Source organism: Tupaia chinensis, unplaced genomic scaffold (assembly GCF_000334495.1).
Source record: "Tupaia chinensis unplaced genomic scaffold, TupChi_1.0 Scaffold000180_1, whole genome shotgun sequence".
In the NCBI taxonomy this organism is placed as follows: Eukaryota; Metazoa; Chordata; class Mammalia; order Scandentia; family Tupaiidae; genus Tupaia; species Tupaia belangeri.
This window is the reverse complement of record NW_006159655.1, coordinates 1044535-1062583: the sequence shown is the minus strand read 5'-3', so window position 1 is coordinate 1062583 and position 18049 is coordinate 1044535. Positions and strand designations below refer to the sequence as shown.

General features: G+C 38.5%; 1 protein-coding gene and 1 pseudogene across 1 annotated transcript in view; one reads left to right on the top strand and one right to left on the bottom strand.

Annotated features, from left to right (window-relative positions):
- Positions 1-18049, bottom strand: part of SMCHD1 (structural maintenance of chromosomes flexible hinge domain containing 1) — a 173207-nt gene that overhangs the window by 124152 nt on the left and 31006 nt on the right. The window contains exons 5-6 of the mRNA XM_027771046.1: positions 9717-9799; positions 8957-9087 (exon numbers count right to left, since the gene is read on the bottom strand). Coding sequence (XP_027626847.1) covers positions 8957-9087; positions 9717-9799 — 214 coding nt within the window. The remainder of the gene's footprint in view (positions 1-8956; positions 9088-9716; positions 9800-18049) is intronic.
- LOC102478393 (protein CEBPZOS-like) lies at positions 14415-14654 on the top strand (annotated as a pseudogene).

Below are 18049 nucleotides of genomic sequence, written 5' to 3'. Positions count from 1 at the left end.
TGGTCATACCACAATACTTTTTACTCCATTTCTCCAACTCATCAAGATTTATGGCACAAATGCACACTTGTCCAGTGTGTTATTCAAGACCCCAGGACTGGGATTCAAACTGAGGTCAGCTATGTGGGATTTGGCTTTCTGTGCACAGTACTCAATTGCTATGCTACAGGGTAGGGAGCTTTTTTTTGGAGGAGGGGGGTGGTGGTGGTAAATGCTAGATGGCAAATGCACTTGCCAAAGAGAGACAAAGACAAGGAGAGGTAGAAAGCATGCCCCCCTCATGGGGCATAGTCATGCCTTCTCTATTTCTCGATCCTGCTGGTATTTGGGGCACACATGCATATGTGCCTGGCATGTTTTTTCAAGCCACCTAGACCAGGATTTAAACTGTGGTCAACTGTGTGAGATCTGGCTACCTTAAGCAATAGGCAAACAGGCCAGCCCTTTTCATTTCTTAATAATACAAGATCTTAAGAAATAATTTTGTGGGACCAGCAGTAGGTGTAAAGGCTATGTTGTGCCGGACTCCTATGTAGTCGACTGTGGTTAGAGTCCCGCACCTGATGGCTTAAACTCATGCCAGGTGCGTCTGCGTGCAAGCCCAAGATCCCAAGGGGAGAACGGAGAAGGAATCGCAGCGTGGCTATCCCCCCTGGGGGTGACTGCTCACTTTCTGTCTCTCTGTCTCTGTCTTTCTGGCGAATACACATGCCCTATAGCAAAACCTTCTCCCACCCCCAAAAAGAATTTTGCATCACAGCCAGGCATCTAGAAAATTAAGAAAGTCATCTCCTTCAGAAATAAATTTATCTCAAAGTCAAAAAGAATTTCTGAAAATGTCCCATTAGTATCTTCTTTTTAAAGTTTACTCCTTTCATGAAAGTTGAGAGAAAGAGGCAGAAAGAAAGACAAACATCCTCCACAGGGTCTCATGTCCCCAGCCTTCCCAGTCAGCCAGAACCATGGGTGCATGCACCCAGCATATACAGGTTGACCAGATAACTGAATCCACAATCTTTCACATGCATCCATCACCACTTGAGCAATGAGTTATCACTGCCACCCAGCTGGCTCTCATTTATATTCTTCATACAATAAAATAAGAAATGTTATCTTTGTGAAACAAAAGTAGTTGATTTATTTGAAGTAGAAATTTAGATACAAACAAAACGTTAAGAGATGACTAAAGTAGTAAAAAGCAATAAGAAAGCTGATCAAATCAATAAAAATAACTAAAAACAACCTACATGATTGCCAAGAAATAGGGTAGAGTGACTATTCATGTATGTTTATATCTCACTATCTCAGATATATCAAAGGGAAGAACTCACCAAAATGAAGAAAGCTCCTCCCTAACAAAACTGACAAAAAGTCATTGATCCCTATTGGAAATGCTATAATAAATCTACCAGACAGAATGGAAGTGATCAAATTAAGTATGAATAAATGTTACATATGTACTCCCTAAATACAAATATATACAAATATTAGAAAGTATATGAAAGCTCATCTTATTTTGCAGGACACTGAGGACAAAATAGTATTCTCTATAGGAAAATTATAGAAAATCCTGCTGGAGGTTCATTTCTACAAACTAAAAATGACATGAGTCATGTGGCATATCATTTTTATTTTCTCAAAAATTGTTCTCGGAGGGACCAGCAGTTAGCGTAATGGCTATGTTGCTGGACTCCCATGTAGTCGACTGGTGTTCGCATCCCGGACCCGGTGGCTTAAAACTCAACGCCGGGCTCATGTGCGTGCCCAAGATCCCGAAAGGAGAATGGAGAAGGGATTGCAGCGTGGCCATCCCCCCAGGGGATGATTTCTCGCTTTCTGTCTCTCTGTCTCTGTCTATCTAGCGCACCCACCCTATAGCAAAAAAAAAAAAAAAAAAAGACTCTGAGAGTCTTTTGATTACTGAGCAAACTGTGACCACATCCCATTGGGGGTTGCTTTCTCTTTCATTGTTCTCTCCAGAGAGCATTGCAGTAGCCAGCAATTAAAAAAAAAAAAAAAAAGAGAGAAAGACTATCTTTAATCAGACCTACCTCTGAAAGAGAGGTTCATACTAAAAGCTCCACATATTCATTAGAATTAAGCTTATACCAAGTACAGGACTCTACAAATCCTCAAGAAAGGATTAAGAAGACCCAAATCACTCACTATTAGCTGACCTTGACCTTCTTGCAGTAAGTAAAAGCTGAAGCAGGGCTGTAAATTGTGTGCCAGAATATTAAAAACTTACCCCACTATGCACACAGAGCTCCTCAGAAAGTGTAGTGAGTTTTAATAGTTCAATGCATGTAAGAAAATGTTCAAACATTAGCTGACCACTAAGCTAACTGAGCAGAGATTTGAAGGGCAACACAAGATAAGGGATATAGACTTTATAGAATGAATTATTTCAGGGAAGCCACTACATAAACAACGATAAACAGAAACAAGCCTTGTGTAGGAGAAGGGATCAGATTTCCAGGGATGCTACATTACATTATTTAAAATATCCAGTTCTCAACACAATTCGGGCAATAAAGAGAGGTAGTGAAAGTATGATCCACACAGTAGAAGCAGAGCAGTTAGCAGAAACTGTCCCAGAGGAAGGCCAGGCACTGGACTTACTAGATAAATTTTTAAATAAATTATTTTATTATTTTTATCTTTTAAATTTGCTATAGTGTGGGAACCAGCAGTTAGCGTAATGGCTATGTCGCTGGACTCCCACGTAGTCTGACCGCGGTTCGTGTCCCGGACCCGGTGGCTTAAAACTCACGCCGGGCGCGTGTGCGTGCGTGCCCAAGATCCCGAGAGGAGAATGGAGGAGAAGGGATTGCGGCGTGACCATCCCCCCTGGGGGGTGATTTCTCGCTTTCTGTCTCTCTGTCTCTTTCTGTCTGTCTGGCGAGCGCACGCGCCCTACAGTGAAAATCTCTCAAAAAAAAAAAAAAAAAAATTTGCTATAGTGTGTGTGCTCACCAGAGACAGAAAGAGAAAGAGAGAGAGAGAGAGAAGGCATCCCTGGGAGCAGGAGGATTGTCATCCCATAATCCTTTCTGCTCCATTCTCTCTCAGGATTTTGGTCACGCATGTGAGCACGCATGCCTGGTTTGTTTTTCAAGCTGCTGGACCTGGGACTAAATCGTACAGTCAGTTACATGGGATCTAGCTACCTTAACCGCCATGCCACTGGATGGTCTTACATCAGCTATTTTAAATATATTCAAAAAACTAACAGAAACCTAAGGAGGTAAAGTATGAGACCAGTATTTGAGCAAATAGAGAATGTTGACAGAGATGGAAAAAATTTTTTTGGAAAGGTTTTTGCTATAAGGCATGTGCGCTCACCAGAAAGAGAGAAAGAGACAGAAAACGAGAAACACCCCTGGGGGGATGGCCATGCTGCAATCTCTTCTCCATTCTCCTCTCAAGACCTTGGGCATGCATGCACAAGCGCCCAGTGTGAGTTTAAGCCACTGGGTCCGGGACTCAAACCGTGGTCAACTACAACTACTAGCAATATAGCCATTATGCCAACTGCTGGTCCCAAGATGGAAATTATTAAAAAAGGCAAATACAAATTCTCCATTTGGAAAGAACAACTGATTAAGTGACATGTGAAATTCTCTAAAGAGGCACATGAGTTACCTCGAGAATCTGTGAACCCAAAAGCAGATTGATAAAATTATTCAGTCTGAGGAACAAAAGGAAAAAATAATAATAAAAAAATAATTAATAGAGTCTCAGAGATCAGTAAGACTCAATTAACTGTACCAGTAAACGGATAATGGAGTAGGAAGAGAGAACAGAAACAATAATATTTGGAGAAAAAATAGTCAAAAACATCCCAAATTTAATGAAAAATATTTTTCTATGTATCCAAGAAGCTCACCTAACTTAAGTAGGATGGCCTCAAAAACATCTACAACTAAACACATCAGAGTCATAAACTATCAGTCACAGAGAGAAAGGGAAAAGGAATTTGTTACATAGAAGAGATCCACAAGAAAAGATCCTTGGTGAAATTAATAGCTGGGGGACAGCAGGTAGAGCAGTGGTTAAGGTGCTGAACTCCCAAATGGCTGACCTCAGTTTAAGTCCTAGACCTGGTGGCTTGTTTTCTTGCTTTCCCTTTCTCTATCACTCTCTAGTCAAAACATAATAATAATAACAAATGAAATCAAATTAATAATTCTTTTAAAAAAGATTAATAGCTGTTTTCTCATCAGAAACTTTGGAGCAAGAAGGCAGTGGACTAACAAAAGCTTGAAATAAAAAGATGGTAAACCGAGAGTTTTTTATTCAGCACAAGCAATCTTCAAAATAATGGAAAAATTAAGATAAACAAAAAATATGTAATGTGTTGTGTGCAGATCTGCCTTACAGAAGCTACAGGAGCTACTAAGGAGGGACCTTTAGGTTGAAAAGAAAGCAGAAAGTAACTCAAATACATATGAAGAAATAAAGTATAAAGTAAGGAAGAGATAACTTCACAGATCATAGAAAAGATACTATAAATGTATGTTTATCCTCCAGAGGGCATGTGTGCTCGTCAGAGAGAGACAGACAGAAACAGTGAGAGAGATGCAAAAAGGACCCCCTAATGTAGTATAATCATGCTATAATCCTTTCTCCTCTATTTCTCTATCCTGTCAGGGTTTGGGGCACACATGCACATGTGTCCAGCGTGTTTATCAAGCTGCTGGGGTCAGGATTCAAACTGTGTGGTCAGCCATGTGGGATCTGGGTCCTTAAACCACCAGGTCATGGGGCTGAACTACAAATCTATTTTTTGTTTTTTAACTCTTTTTCACTCCTATCTGATTTAAAAGATAACTATAGACAGTCCCCAGAGCTAGGGTAGGGTGGTAGAGACTGCCTCCTCACCTCTAGCTGGCATGAGTTCTAGATCAGCCTCTCATACCTCAGATTTTGTTTGTAGTAACTACTACAAGAACCCCTCTCCGGGACCAGCAGTTAGCATAATGGCTATGTCGCTGGACTCCCATGTAGTCGACCGCGGTTCGTGTCCCAGACCTGGTGACTTAAAACTCACGCCGGGCACGTGTGCGTGCATGCCCAAGATCTTGAGAGGAGAATGGAGGAGAAAGGATTGTGGCATGGCCATCCCCCCTGGTGGGTGATTTCTTGCTGTCTTTTTCTCTGTCTCTCTGTCTCTGTCTGTCTGGCAAGCGCACGTACCCTATAGCAAACACCTCTTAAAAAAAAAAAAACCCTCTCCCCCAAAATTAAAAATATAATAATTGCATAAAATAGTAAGTATAAATGTCTGTCAGTGAAATTATAATGTATATAGATGTCATTAATATGAAAAAATAGCATGTAAGAGAAGAGAAACAAAACTATGCAGTAGTCAAGTTGTGTACTATAGACATTAAATTGGCCTTCAAATTTAAATTGTTATAAATTAAGATGCTGACTGTGATCCCTAAACAAAACAAAATATGTAAACAACTATTCTTTTTTTAAAAGAATTATTTTATTTAACTTTATTTATTATTATTATTATTATTTTCCAGTTTGATCAGCGAGAGAGAGAGGAAGTAAGAAAGCAAACCACCAGGTCCGAGACTTGAACCGTGGTCGGCCATGTGGGAGTCCAGTGCCTTTAATCACCATGCCACTTGCTGGCCCCGACAACCATTCTTTTAATAATTATTTTTATTTAACTTTATTATTTACTTATTTTTTAAATTTGACAGGGGTTGGGGGGAGAAAAAGCCAGCCACCAGGACAAGAACTCAAACCTCAGTTTACCATGTGGCAGCACCCTTACCCACCACGCCACCTGCCAGCTCCAATAAACAACTATTAGAAGTACACTAATGATGGGTCCAGCAGGTGGAATAGTGGTTAACAAGCTGGACTCCCACATGGTCAACCACATTTTGAGTCCTGGACCTGGCAGCTTGAAATTATGCTGGGTATGTGTGCATAAATGCCCAAGATCCTGAGAGGAGAATGGAAGAGAAGGTAATTGCAGCGTGGCCATCTCCTTCCACCCCTTCCCCGGTGTGGAGAGGTGATTTCTCGTTTTCTGTCTGTCTCTCCTGCAAGCACATGCCCTATTGGCAATATTCTCTCAAGAAAAAATAAAAGTATGCTAGTGGTAGCCAGAATAGAGAATAACAGGAAATCACAACTGGGTACAAGCTTTCTTTGGGAGTGACAAAAGTATTCTGGAATTAGTGGTGATGGTTGTACAACATTGTGACTATACTCAAAACTACTGATAGGTACATTTTAATATGGCAAATTTTATGACATACGCATTTTATCCCCATCAAAAATAAGTAAATTCAATGATGATATACTTAAGATAAACATGAACATTTCACTGTCTATAAATTTTGCCTCAAGAGAAAAAAAATAGGAACCAGCAGACAGTGTAATGGTGATCCTGCTGGACTACCACGTAGTCAACTATGGTTCAAGTCCCAGACCCAACATCTTAAAACTAACAGTGGGTGTGTGAGAATATATGCCCAAAATTCCAAGAGGAGGATAGAGAAGAGACTTCAGCATGGCCATCCCTCCAGGGGATGATTCTCACTCTGTATTCCTGTCTGTTTCTCTGGTAAGTGTACACGCCCTATGGCAAAAATCTCTTTAAATAAATAAATACTAAACTCTAGATGATAACACTGTTCTTTTCGGTATTAAAACTATACTAACAGCTGCAACTGATAGTGAACTGCATTAAAAATAAAATGAACTGATGGCTCAAGGCATAGACAGGTAGTTATTATCAACAGTTGAACCTAGTGTGGGTATATGAGTATTCAATGTAGAATTTCAACTTGTTCATATGTTTGAAAATGTTCAAAGTAAAATGCTAAGGAAAATATGCTGAAGAGACATTCAGGCTGTGGATCATTCTATAAGAAAATTAACCTGGGACTAGCAGGTGGTATAATAGTTAAGGGGCTGGACTCCCACATGGGTGGAATTGTGTTGTGCTAACATCTAGAGAAAAATCAGAGTTAATGTCCCATGGATTCAGTTAAGATTTAATTTTAGTAAACATCTTTCTATTCTTCCAGTTGATCTGACTGATACTTTTCTGACCCTTTTGCCTAATCTAGCACTTGTTTCCCTTTCCTTTCTACCTGATTTTCCTTTGTATATTAAATCCTATTCTAAGGCAATAAAGAACAGTGGTCTTTGCCTTCTGTCGGGCTATTTTATAAATTCTTTAAGTGGCATATATTCATGAAAATAGTGAAAAAGAATAGTTGTAAAAAAGTCCAAGGTAAAAATGAGAATTATCTGTTGATGATTATGTGTATGCTAGCATCTTTAACTGGACTAATATACAGAGTATTCATGCTGGGAAAATTCATTTTGCAGACTGTAATCATATACTGTGTGATTAAATGCATAAAGAAAATAAAATAGGGGACAGCAGGTGGCATGATAGTTAAGGTGTGGTTAGAATCATAGACCTGGCAGCTGGCTTTCTCACTTTCTCGATCTCTTTCTGTCTCTCCCTGGTGAGGGCACGTGCCCTGTAGCAAATTAAATAATAATTATAATAATGATAAATAAAATCAAATACATAATTCTTTAAAAATAAAATTTTAAAAGGAATGAGAATAACTAAAATAACTGTTTACTAACAACAAGCTCTATCCTAAGGATTTTATATGTACCATCTCAGTCTTCACAAACCTTATGGAGTATTATCCCCATTTTAAAGGTATGTAAACTGTACAGAGAATTAAAGCACCTTGATCAATTAGTAAATGGATATACTAGCTTTTAAACCAAGCCAAGGATTGAAACCTGAGTCCTGGTTTTTATACTGCTTTTCAAAATGGCACTATAGTCTTTATTAATTTGACAAAAATTCTGAGGGTGTTGAAATTTCAGAAGAGGAAAGGCAAATTAAGTATATTAATTTTAACATATTGTTGACATTAAGCCTTAAATGTGGTTGACACTTCTTTACACAACAAAGAGTAAAACAGGTTATGAACAGACACTACTTAAAAAGAACACAACACCAACAGATTCTTCTAAGTATGTTATCTAAAAGACAGCATAGCTTAAAATCTTAAAAGATTCTTAAGTCTAAGCTCTTTCTTTATTAGAGCACTGATAATCTCCTAAGAATCTAAATGTTTGTATTTCTGAAAGCTTTCAGTATATTTTGTTTTCCCTATGACATTTTCATTCAGGATGTTTCCTACCACAAAACTCATGACTTGGGAACAGCAGTTAGTGTCTATGTCGCTGGACTCCCATGTAGTCGACCGTGTTTCGAGTCCCGGACCCGGTGGCTTAAACTCACACCGGGCTCGTGTGCGTTTGTGGCCAAGATCCCGAGAGAATGGAGGAGAAGGGATTGCAGCGTGGCCATCCCCCCTGGGGGGGGTGATTTCTCGCTTTCTATCTCTCTGTCTGTCTTTCTAGTGAGCGCACACGCCCTATAGCAAAAACCTCTCAAAAAACAAAAACAAAAAACTCATGACTAGATTTTTGTCCCCAATAACTATGAATATTTTGCAAAACATAGTAGCCCGAGAGGTAGGACAGGTGAGCGCCACACAAGTGGTTCTGGACATTCTGCAATTAGTATAAAGTGACTTATAAGGCCTATTAAAAAACCAGTCTACTGTTCTAGAGGCTACACAGTTTTTATCACACCTAAATTTGTAAGGATGGGAGAGCAATAGTTCCAAATTACCCAACGTATCAACATAACTCCTATATACCACCTCAGGAAATGTGAAAAGAACCATTTAGAGAAAAGGTGCGATTACGTAGTTCTATTTGTGATTATTAATCATGAAAATTCTACAATACAAAAACCTACACAAATATGCTGATAATATAAAAGCCTACAATGCTCCAATATATCATGCAAATCTAAAGGAGAGTTTTTAACCTTATTAAAATACACAGCTACCCATTTTAAAAAGTAATGTTTTCTAACCTTTCAAAGTCCCCTTGCCTCGTAAATTTTGACAACCTATACACAGCCCAGTTGTTAAGCTGTTTAGAAGTCATTCCTCTTCCATTATCTATCACTGCAACAGCAGGTTTTCCTTGTGTTTCATCAAAAAGCTATAAAACAAAATAAGTTTAAAAAGACAGAAAAAGTTAAGTCAGTATTTAAAACATAAAAGTTAAGTATGAAAAAAGTGATTTAATAGGCTCACTTACACTGTTGGTAGAAGTATAAATTAACACAACTTTCTAAAAGGCACTTCAACTATATGTATCAAAAGCCTTAGAATTATCTATGTTTTATATAACCCAGAAATCCCATCTCTCAAAATTTAACTTAAGGAAATAGTCACAAACATGTACAAAAATGCCTAAAAATATTCACCATTCTAGCATTGCTTCTAATGGCAAAATATAGGGAAAAAATCTGAATATTCAACAATAGAAAACTGACTATATAATTTACACTACAGCCAATAAACCACTCTGCAACAATTGATATTATATTGCAGAATATTCACAATATAGAAATGTTTACAAGGTATTGTTAAGGGAAACGAGAATACTGTAGAAACAAAATGTACACATACATGATATACATATGCAGAGAAAAAAGGATGTGTGAAAAAATTTTAACAATGGATGGAGACATCACATGATTTTTAGTTCATCTTTAGTTTCTAATTTTTCTTAAATGAACTTTACTATTCTTATAAAAAACTTGCTTTATAGTATTATCTTCTTACCAATTTGATCTGTATTCTTCTAATACCAATGTTACGAGAAGTAGCAGACAATGAATTGTCAATTAACTCCGCAAGAGCAAAGGCTGAAAGAGATTAAAAAAAATTATTGCTCAACTTTCCCCTCCTAAGTACTTCATATAAAAGTTCAAAGTAGAAGAAACTCTGAAGTACCTTAAAGCCATCACTTTTACTTTCCAAAGAGCTAGAATTACAAGCATTATCCTGATCCTAATGATACAATACATAATAAAGGCATCATCATCAATCACCACCAGCATAAAAAAGCTGTCATCAACCAGTACTTGTATGGGACTATACAGCATGAATCAGCCAGCCAGGATTCCTGGCTTCAAGGAGTTTATAATCTAAAGACAGACAATACAGACATAAGAAACAAACAGAAGACCATAACCATAAAATCAAATAGTAGTCTGTGGTAATTGCATCATGCACAAGTCAACAGTAAGCACATTTAGGAATACGGGGGCAAATATAAGGCAACTATAAAAGTGTCTCTGAAAAGCTAATTTGAATATAAAATTCTTGGTACAAACAGAAATGTGTTGAATGGCAGAACATCAGTTAAGCACAACTGCTACTGATTCCCTACTATACTACCACTTGACATTTATCACTGACTCAGTATTAACTAATAACTCTCCTTTCACTACTCAAACTATTTCCCGCTTTCATTCTTTGGATTATTAAAAAAAAAAAAAAAAAAAAGGAGGGGGGGACCAGCAGGTGGTGTGGTAGTTGAGGCACTGGACACTCCTACATGGCCGACCATGGTTCGAGTCCCAATCTGGTGGCTTACTTTCTTGCTTTCTCCTTTTCTCTCTCTGTCTCTCATCAAATTAAAATAAATGAATGAATAAGTAAAATTAAATAATTCTTTTTTTAAAAAAAGAAATATCTCAATGTATGTGTCTTAATTCCACAGAAGCTTAGCCAACAAAGGTTGTAAATAATCCACAGAGTAACATTAAAACTCACCCTAAACACTTAAAAGATAACTAGCCCTATTCACTAATTACAAGGAAGTTACCACAATTTATATATGTATAAAGATCTGGCTAAGGGTAATGACCATTTTAGAAAATAAAGAAAAAAAGGGCAATGCAGGAAATGGGAGAAAAAGAGATTTAATGAAGAATAAAGAAATCTAAGATGCATTTGAGTTTGATTTTTTTTGGATGCCTACAGAAGAAGACTGGATAAACAGTCATATTTCCCATAAAAGGAAATCATAGGAAAGAAATTCCATTTTATTTACAATGCCTTACCACCACATCAAATTGAATGAGTAGAGGTGCTTCCCAGGAGCTTAACAAGAAACTAAACTATTGTGGTGATAAAGATTTTTTTTTTTTTGCTTCATTGACATACATATAATATTTAAGGCTTGGATCAGTTCACTAAGAAAAAGTATAAAAAGAAAAGATCAACATGATTAGATGAAATGCCCAACACACAGCTAAGAACCAAAAGCAAAAGAAACAAAAGCACAGGATATGCTATAAAGTCACAGAAATCAAACAAGAATTTAAACACTGAGATTCTTTACTAATTCACAGAATTATGGTAGGAATGAAAACTGATAGGACCAATCTGCAAGGTTATTTTAAAATCTGTATCAGAAGTATTTAAAATGAACAATGTATCTACTGGTGTCACAATTACATAGGTATAAATTTATCTTCAAAAAAAGAACTAAAGCTTCATTCAATATTCAAATATATTTTAATAATTATTTTATTGAACTTTATTTATTTTATTTTGACCAGAGAAAGAGAGAGACAGAGAAAAAAAAAAAGAGACAAAGTAAGAAAGCAAGTTGCCAGGTCTGGGACTCGAATCATGGTTGGCCATGTGTGAGTCCAGCACTCTTAACCACCACGCCACCTGTCAGCCCCAATATTCAAGTATTTAAGCACAACTATGTGTCTGTCAGGCATTTTTCTAGGAACTGAAGGAACAAAGATTCTATTATTCTTACATATTTAACATTCTAATGGAGAAAGACAAGAAATAGAGTATATTTGTAGTAAGTAAGTATAATCTGCAGCATATCAGAAGGAGGTATGTGCTGTGAAGAAAACAAACAGCAAAGGATTCAAATAACAACTGTATTTTAAATAGAGTGGTCAAGGGAACTTTTGCTGAGGAAGTAAGACCTGAATGAGGCAAGGGAATGAATCCATGCTATCTGAAGGAAAAACATTGCAGACAGAAGGGCCCTAAGCAGAGAATACGGCTGGCACTGAAGTGAACAGTAAGGAGAAGAGTAGACCCCTAAACAACAGTAATAACACCAAAAAATTTAATAGGTAAGAGACCAGCAGTTAGCGTAATGGCTATGTCGCTGGACCCCACGTAGTCGACCACGGTTCGAGTCCTGGACCCGGTGGCTTAAACTCACGCCGGGCACGGGTGCGTGCGTGCCCAAGATCCCGAGAGGAGAATGGAAGAGAAGGGATTGAGGCGTGGCCATCCCCCCTGGGGGGTGATTTCCTGCTTTCTGTCTCTCTGTCTGTCTCTGTCTGTCTGGAGAGCGCACGCGAAAATCTCTCTCAAAAAAAAAAAAATTTAATAGGTAAGTGGGATCACACAAAGTTAAAAAGCTTCCACACAGCAAAGGAAACTATGAGACAACACAGAATGGGAGAAAAAATTGCCAGCTATACTTCAGATAAAAGAATGACAACCACAATATATATGGAACTAAGATATCACACCCAGAAAAAAATACATAAAAAAAGTAATAATCTAAATTTAAATAGGGCAACTGACCTAAATTTTAAAATGTCTATATGATCTTCCTTCTCAATGGAAGACATACAAATGGCTAAAAAGCATATGAAAAAATGTTCAACATTTCTTATAAGAGAAATTGCTAAAATGTTCAACATTTCTTATCATAAGAGAAATTGCTCATCAAAACCATAATGAGATAGCTATCACATAGCCCCAGTCAGAATTACTGTGATTAAAAAAAAAAAACACCACACACACACACACACACACACAGAAAAGACACACGCTATGAGATTGTGGAAGAAAGGGAACTCTGTGCACTGGTGGTGAGAATGTATATTAGTATAGCCACTGCGGCAAACAATACAGAGGTTCCTCAAAAACCTATAAAAATAGAACTACCATAGAACCTAGCAATCCTATTACTGGGCATAGAGAAGACAGGGATTCGCTCAGCTAGAGGTATATGTACATCTATGTTTCTTGCAACATAATTCACAATAGGTAATTCATGAAATCAACCTAAGTGCCAAACAATCAATAGATTGGGGAAATATGGTACATACATAAAGGAATACTACTCAGTCATAAAGAGTAACGGTACCCTGTCATTTAACACAAAGTAGATAAACCTATTAATAGGAAGATTAATGCTAAGTGAAGGACTAGCTGATGGCCTAATGTTGCTGGACTCCCATGTAGTCAACCATGGTTTGAGTCCCAGACCCAGGGGCTTAAATCTCATGTCTGGAGCGTATACACCCAAAATTGCAAGAGGAAAATGAAAGAAAAGAGACTGCAGTGTGGTCATGCCCCCTGGGGATGATTTCTCACTTTCTATCTTTGGTCTCTTTGGCAAGCACATGCACCCTTATTGCAAAAATCTCTTTTAAAAAAAGTATAGTGCGGGACCAGCAGTTAGCGTAATGGCTATGTTGCTGAACTCCCATGTAGTTGGCCATGGTTCGAGTGGCTTAAACTCACGCCGGGCACGTGTGCGTGCATGCCCAAAAACCTGAGAGGAGAACGGAGAAAGGATTGCTGCATGACCAATCCCCCCAGCGGGTGATTTCTCCCTTTCTGTCTGTCTCTGTCTTTCTGGCAAATGTATGTGCCCTATAGCAAAAACCTCTCTCTCTCAAAAAAAAAAAGTATAATGCTAAGTGAAATAAGTCAAACTACAAGAGACAAATACTGTATCTCTCTGCTTAATATATAACAAATGTCCACATTCTATAGAAACTGAAGGATTCAAAAGCATAGAAATATAAATAGTAATGGGGGGAGGTTTGTAGGTTTTGGGAAATGTAATGCACACAAGAATGCAAATAAATAAGACAGTATGGGACAGTATATCACAGCAGAGTAAAAAGCACAGATAGTATGGAGGCCAGCAGGTGGCATGGTGGTTAAGGCATTGGATCCTACATAGCCGACTCCGTGGTTTGAGTCCTAGACCCAGTAGCTTGAAAAATATGCATACCCAAAATCCCAAGAGAAAGGAGAAGGGAGTGTAACATGGCCATTCCCTACATGAGGTGATTTCTCACTTTCCCTCTCTGTTTCTGTCTCTCTCCAGTGAGAGCATGAACCCTATGGCAAAAATCTTAAAAAAAAAAAAAAAAAAAAAAAAGTATGGACAATTTAATATATATTTAAAGAGAAAAACTAGAAGTATTATCAAATGTGCCCAACATAATATAATGTTCAATGTTGAAAATTAGTACAATGTTTAAATTGAGTACTTACATACCCTTGACTCTTATCCACTATACGCTTGCTTTGAAAAAAAAAATAAAAAGAAACCATACTGAGAAAAAGCTCAGGCCTCAGAACACATGTTACTGGGATTCTTTAACCTGTGGAAATGGCTGCAGGCTGCCCTAGAACCCCAAGAATAACCCCACTGGAGCTGTCCTGCTGGGCATGGCTTATTCTCGGATGGCCCGCACTATGGAACCACTGGCAAAGATCTTTAATGGAGTTTTAGCAGCTGAACTTATGAGTGTTTTTGGAGCATATTTTTTGTTTACTAAGATGAACACAAGCCAAGATTTCAGGCAAACAATGAACAAGAAACTCCCTTTCATCTCAGAAGTTTATTACAAACCCATCAAACAATCTTAAATGTATGGAATCAGAGAACAAGATCAAGAAAAATGGCTGGGGACCAGCAGTTAGTGTAATGGCTATGTCGCTGGACTCCCATGTAATCGAATGCGGTTCGCATCCAGGACCCGGTGGCTTAAAACTCACTCCGGACGCATGTGCGTGCGTGCCCAAGATCCCGAGAGGAGAATGGAGGAGAAGGGATTGCAGCGTGGCCATCCCCCCAGGGGGGTGCTTTCTCGCTTTCTGTCTCTCTGTCTCTGTCTGGCTGGCGAGTGGACGTGCCCTATAGCAAAAACCTCTAAAAGAAAAATGGCTGAATAGCAAAAATTAGGACCATTCATCATGCTTAGCCTCTCATCTAAGCTGCTTGCAACCTGTGGGAAAAGAAAGATGCACCTTTCACACTGCAGACTCTTGGTGGCCCCACAGCACATCCTCCAGAGTAATGGGAACTTCTGCTCTGCCCTGGCTTGAGTTTCCCACCCACAGTGCAAGTCAACTACTTGTTTGTTTGTTGCTTTTCTTCTGTATTTATTGTCAAATATAAACATTTTACAAGTAAAAGACTAAGGAATGAAACAAAAAAAAGATGAAAAACCATACTGTGGGACCAGCATATAGTATAATGGCTACGTAGCTGGATTTTCACTACAACATGGAAATGGCCAACTGTGGTTCGAGCCCCAGACCCGGTGGCTTGAAATCCACATTGGGCATGTGTGTGTGCACACCCAAAATCCTGAGATGAGACAGGGTTGTGGTGTGGCCATCCCCCCAGGGGATTTTTCACTTTCTGTCTCTTTCTCTCTGGCAAACGCACATGCCCTACAGAAAAAAAATCTCTCTTGAAAAATATAAATATATACTGTACCCAACAAAGATATATGTAAAAAAAAAAAAAAAAAGATTGGAAATCAGAAAGTTTGACACTATTTTCAATATTTCACTAAAGTAACCATTTCTCACCACCTCCATTCTTCTATAAAGATGGTATTTAGTGCCAGGAAATTGCATGTGAGGAAGTAGGAGAAAGACAAAGGAGCAACGACTTAGCCCTAAAACATATGAACGTTATGAAAGTAGGCAGGCCTAGCCTGGTAGCACAGTCAGTAGCAAACCAAAGTGCAGTGCTGGGAGTTGCACGGCCAAAGTGGGTACAGATCCGATCAGCCTGAAAATAGTGCCTCGGTGCCCAAGATCCTCACAAGTGGAAGGCTAGGTAAAAGGGATCACAGCATGACCAGATTCTGTCAAGTATTTGCTTTTGTCTTTCTCACGCACACAGCACAATCTGCTATCATAAATAAGTAAATTTTTTTGAAAGTAGGGAGAGAAAATAGAGCAAGCAGTGAGGCTGAAGAAAACAAGAGAAGGGGGATGTCACTGGACTCCCATGTAGTTAACTGCGGTTTGAGTCCCAGACCCAGTGGCTTAAACTCACACCGGGCACATGTGTGTGTGTGCCCAAGATCCAGAGAGAAGAATGGAGGAGAGGGGATAGTGGCGTGGGCATCCCCCATGGGGGTTGATTTCTCGCTTTCTGTCTCTCTCTTTCTGGCGAGTGCACACACCCTATAGCATAAACCTCTCAAAAAAAAAAAAAAAAGAAAAAAAACAAGAGAATATAATCTCTCAAAAGCCAAATGAAATAAGTATATCAAAGAGGAAGAAGTAATAGAACTATGTCAAATAATACCTCAAGTAAAATGAGAACTGGATTAGTAATTGGTGACCCTAAAAGAGTACGCTGTGTAGAACTACAGAGTTGGCAAAGTCAGATCAGACTGAGTAGGAGAGAATAGGAAAAAGAGAAGTACTGCTGATAGTGAATACAGTCAACTCTGTAATTTTGCTATGAACAGGAGCAAGACACTGGGTAGCAAGTAGCCTAGTGATGGAAGTAAGATGACAGTGTTTCTAAGAAAGGAGAAATAAGAGGGTTTTTAAGTATGAAAAGAAAGAACAATGTGGAAGGTAATAACGTGAGAAGTTATAGGTCCAGGCTCTGAAGTCACTCTGTTGGAGTCCAGACACTAGCTCTATGACTCACAAGTAGTGTGGCCTTGGACAAGTTACCTAATGTCTCAGTGTCTTCTGCACAATTGGCTTATTACCTATGTCATTTCCTAACACTAGCTACTACATCAGATTAAGAAATATATAAAATAATACTCATAAAATAAGTGGCACAATGCCCAGTGCTAAAGCTGATAATAACAGTAGTGGTAGTCAAGGTAGGGATGTGCACAAAGATTAGTCATAGAACATTCAGAATCATATATATAACAATTTAAAAAAACCTAGTGTCTAATAATAGAAAATGGTTCAAATAAACTGTTATCTAAATACCACTAAAAGTTATACACAAGAAGGAGAACAGCCGTTGGTGTAATGGTTATGTTGCAAAAGACACCCAAGTAGTTGACTGTGGTTCAAGTCCTGAACCCAGTGACTTAAAACTCAAATGGGGCACATGTGCATGCATGCCCAAAATCCCAAGAGAACAGAGGAGAAAGGATTGGAGGGTGGCAATCTCCCCTCAGGGGTGATTTCTCGCTTTCTGTCTCTCTGTCTCTCCTTCTCACCAGTGAGCATAGGCACCCTATATAAAAATCTCTCAAAAAAATTTATACACAAGATATGTTCAAAAAACTTGTGGAAAATGTCTATTATGAAAAAATCTATGTAAAATTTCATAATGTATTTTATGTATTATGAAAAAATACATTCGTTTTAGTTCCATTTTTTAATGAACGTTTTAAGATCTCTCATATGTAAATATATATTGACTATATATATTAAATGTCAAAAAACATAGGTAAAAGAAATATGAGCCAGCAGGTGGCATGGAGGTTAAATATCTATACGAACATAGGCACTGGACTGCCACATGGAGAACCAGATATTTAACCTCAAGACCAGGGGTTTGAAAATCAGGCTAAGTGCGTGTACGTGTGTTCCTAAAATCCCAGGAGAATGGCATAGAAGGGATTATGGCATGGCCATGCCCCCCACGAGGACTGATTTCTCACTTTCCCTCTCAATCTCTCTCTCTCTGGCAAGTGCATACACCATAAAAAAACCTTAAGTAAAAGCGGGGAGAGGGCAAAAAATTGTGTAAGTGGTTACGCTGCTAGATACCAACATGGTTGACCATGGTTTGGGGCCCAGACCCAATGGCTTGAAACTCAGTCCGGCCACATATGCATGCATGCCCAAGATCCTGGGGAGAAGGGATTGTGGTGTGGCCATCCCCCCTGGGGGGGGTGATTTCTCACTTTCCCTCTCATTGTCTGTCTTTGTCTCTCTTCTCTGGCAAGTACACACACCCTGAAGCAGCAAACTCTTAAAAAAAAAAAAAAGAAGAAAATATGTACCATGTTTAAAGTTTATTTAAAAAAACCAAACAATATGAAAAGGACTCAAATGAGTGGCAGTCTTATCTGGAAGGTAGAGATATGGGT